Below are 3,602 nucleotides of genomic sequence, written 5' to 3'. Positions count from 1 at the left end.
ATTTAAATCTTTGACGGGTTATACCTTTTAGTTCGACTCGAGTTGCGCTTCAACGACATAATCGTTAGTCACGAAATAATTTTACAAGCTAAACACAATAAAATACATTGAAAATCGAACCCACGGCGCGAAGCGAGGGTTCGATAACTAGTTTCAACTATTAAACAAATACCAGTAAATTAAATTACGCTTGAAAAGAGCTCATATACTCCAAGAACCTCGTCCTCGGCTATCTCAAGACAAAGTGAAGGGCAAATGCATGAGGGTGACCCATGGTTGAGTTACTGACATTGCGCATTTTAGGACAGGGTGAGGACCGAAATCATTGGAAGTAGTCTTAAAGATGGATTAGTTTGAATATGAAGATGATAGAGCAAAATACCAATTATGAACTTTATTTGGAAAATGCCTATAATTAACCTACAGTTCTCAATCATCAATGGTTCTTATCCCAAACCAAAACTAGAAAGTCAACAATTCAATAATATATGTACGAATAGCATGATTTTCACCAATCATACCTATGTAACCTCTTATAACTTAAAAACAAAATTCATACATCAATTTGGTTTGGAAGTCATATTGCTGAGTCCAAATACATTCAAAAGAAATTTCAAGTTTAAAACTCATCAACAATCATAGGTATGTCATTAAAAAATAACAAAATAATCAACAGATGATGCGATTAAGTCATGTATATTTGAGCAAACACATTTGTCCTCACTAAATATCATTAAAAAAAAAAAAAAAAAAAAAAAAAAAAAAAAAAAAAAAACCTATATTCTTTTACTCGTTTAGCCATTAACCTTAACCTACGCTACTTAAATATAAAAAGAAGCATAAAAATAAATCAACATCTTATTGTCACCAAATGTACTTATAAAAATTAAATAATTAATGAGTCATTAATTTAGCAATAACTAACCTTTAATTATTAGTTATCTCTAATAAAAACAAACACACGATATTCTCCATTTTGAGTTCATACCTATTCATACATACAATATATCTCCTATAATAAACACACTAAATACATCCACATTCACAAATACTTACAAAGATGAAGATCCAATCCAACAATGTTCTGCTCTTGATCCAGTTCTTGACACTACATTCTCTAATTGTACTCTCCGCTTCTCAAGATTTTGATTTCTTCTACCTTGTTCAACAGGTTAGCATCTTTATCTTTTTATTCAATACATAACATCATCCTAAATAACTCGTAATAGTCACTTGCCGTTACGTTTTTTTTTACTATTATTATTTTCTGTTTAATGTACTTAATATTATTGTTATTGTTAAATTGTTAATTGTTATACTCCTGTATCTTTTAGTGGCCAGGATCATATTGTGACACACAACAAGGTTGTTGCTACCCCAAAACCGGAAAGCCGGCAGCAAATTTCGGAATTCATGGACTTTGGCCTAATAGGAACGATGGTTCATATCCCTCCAATTGTGACTCTAGCAACCCTTTCGATGCCTCCAAGGTGGTCCTTCAATTATTTATGATTTTTTTGTTTATTTGTATTAAACATGACTGCCAAACAAATTAACTGAATGATACATTAATTAATTGTCTACATTTCAGATTTCGGACCTTACTAATCAAATGCAATCGGACTGGCCCACATTAGCATGCCCAAGTAACGATGGGCTAACATTTTGGGGTCACGAGTGGGACAAGCATGGGACGTGCTCAGAATCCGTACTCGATCAACATGCTTATTTCTCAACCGCTCTTAAACTCAAAACTCAAATAGATCTCCTCAATGCTCTTCAAAGTGAAGGTAAACATTCTACTGACTATATATATTGGGGCAGGTTCAAACGAGAACCACAAAAAGGGTGAGAACTGCGAGAATTCTTTGATTACATGGTTTATATGCATTTATATTCAGCAAATTGCATGTAAGTGTTATCTAATGTTCATATCATTGGTAAAAAAATGTTCACAATCACAAATTACATGTTCAATTGTGAATTATAGGAAATGTTCGCATGTTACAGAAACACATCTGCACATGTGAACGATAAATTATATATTTGATTATATAGTTAAACTATAAGTTTTTTCAAACTATTTTTTGTTCAATCTTACTCTCCATCAACATTTATATGCGATTCAACCTACTCAAATTTGAAAATCCCTGTAATTTAATGGTTTTCGCAGTTCTCGTCGTTTTTTAGTTCTCGTTTGAACTTTTGGCTATATTGGGGCAGATATATAGTCCAAATAGTTATAATTTGAGTATTTGGTGCGAATTCATGTTGTAGGGATTCAAGCAAATGGGGAGAAGTATAGTTTGAGTGATATAAAGGATGCAATTAAAGGGGCGAGTGGTTATACTCCATGGATTGAGTGCAATAACGATTCGTCTGGTAATAGTCAGTTGTATCAAATCTATCTGTGTGTAGACTCGTCAGCATCGGGCTTTATTGAATGTCCGGTCTTTCCGCATGGAAGTTGTGCTTCTTCTGTCGAGTTTCCATCGTTTTAGTTTGTATGTTTAGGTTGCGTTATGCTTGTATCTTTATTTTCCGTGGCTCTTGTGATTATTAGTTATACAAAAGAGTTGTCCTTATTTCTATAAAATTTATCTTTCAAGTGATATGTTACTTCTTAAATTAAAGGGAAAAAATTGGGTCACATGTTCTATCGACAACCTTTGGACATAAAGATATCAATCAAAATTTAATATTTTTTGTTTTTAACATGAAAATAAATTTCATACTATATAACTTATGAAAGTTTATGAAATCAATCTGGATTATAATATATGTACAATCGTAGATTTTTAAAAGACTTCAATTAAATAGTATAGTTATCTCGACCCTCTCACAATTTTAAGCTTCGTCATTGTATATTACTCTAGGGCGAAGAAGACTAATGGGTTAAAGCCTATGTTGAAGATATGATTATGGATGAGTATGGAGGTAATAGTCAAGATTTGTTTGAATGGTATGGTACTAACTAATTCATAAAAGATCATAAATCCGCATTCATACCTTTTTTTTTTTTTTTTTTTTTTGAAAAGCCAACATAACATTATAACATTATTATAGATTATAGATAAAGATATAAATGAAAATGTACAATGTAACATGGCTCAATTAGGCCATGAAGCAGTCTTGACAGCAGATTACAAAACTCACAAACATGAAGTGCCCTAAGGCATCACTCGAACATACAGCACCACAAAACAGTGACCAACCTACTTTACAAATCCCAGTCAAACATATATGCTGATGATGAGGGAGCATCTAACAGACTAACATGATTACCAGCAGATACGAAACAACAGATCAACAGTAACATGTGGATGGGTTTGATAACCAATTAAGCCACTCGAATTTTTTGCTTTTGATCCTTCGCGAGATCCAATCAAAACTTATGACTTGGATTTCATTTAACTCTATAGGGCCATTCCAACACTTATATTTAAAGACTTTGTTGTTTCTATTCTTCTAAATAAGGTAGTCACAATTTCATTCCACCGCTTGCCATACTTTAATTCCCAAAGCCGAGTTGATATGGGGAAGGAGCCATGGAAGGATTTGCCAATGCTAAGATTTGTAACATCATTAAAACCCCACCACTT

At 32.8% G+C, this 3,602-nt stretch overlaps 1 protein-coding gene across 1 annotated transcript; it reads left to right on the top strand.

The window, feature by feature from the left end:
* The first annotated feature begins 1,060 nt into the window (after positions 1–1,060).
* Positions 1,061–2,532, top strand: LOC139844518 (extracellular ribonuclease LE-like). The gene is made up of 4 exons (XM_071834740.1): positions 1,061–1,171; positions 1,335–1,490; positions 1,592–1,790; positions 2,278–2,532. Exons 1-4 carry the CDS (start codon positions 1,061–1,063, stop codon positions 2,499–2,501), a joined length of 690 nt encoding a protein of 229 aa, XP_071690841.1. The 3' UTR covers positions 2,502–2,532.
* Positions 2,533–3,602: the final 1,070 nt, after the last annotated feature.

Source organism: Rutidosis leptorrhynchoides, chromosome 4 (assembly GCF_046630445.1).
Source record: "Rutidosis leptorrhynchoides isolate AG116_Rl617_1_P2 chromosome 4, CSIRO_AGI_Rlap_v1, whole genome shotgun sequence".
Taxonomy (NCBI): domain Eukaryota; kingdom Viridiplantae; phylum Streptophyta; class Magnoliopsida; order Asterales; family Asteraceae; genus Rutidosis; species Rutidosis leptorrhynchoides.
This window is presented reverse-complemented; position numbering and strand designations above follow the sequence as displayed.

What these genes read in the sequence shown, in the direction of transcription:
- LOC139844518 (XM_071834740.1), top strand. Translation starts at nt 1,061, where the DNA reads ATGAAGATCCAATCCAACAATGTTCTGCTCTTGATCCAGTTCTTGACA. An exon ending in TCTTCTACCTTGTTCAACAG is followed by an intron (nt 1,172 to 1,334) that starts GTTAGCATCTTT and finishes TGTATCTTTTAG; the next exon opens with TGGCCAGGATCATATTGTGA. An exon ending in ACCCTTTCGATGCCTCCAAG is followed by an intron (nt 1,491 to 1,591) that starts GTGGTCCTTCAA and finishes TCTACATTTCAG; the next exon opens with ATTTCGGACCTTACTAATCA.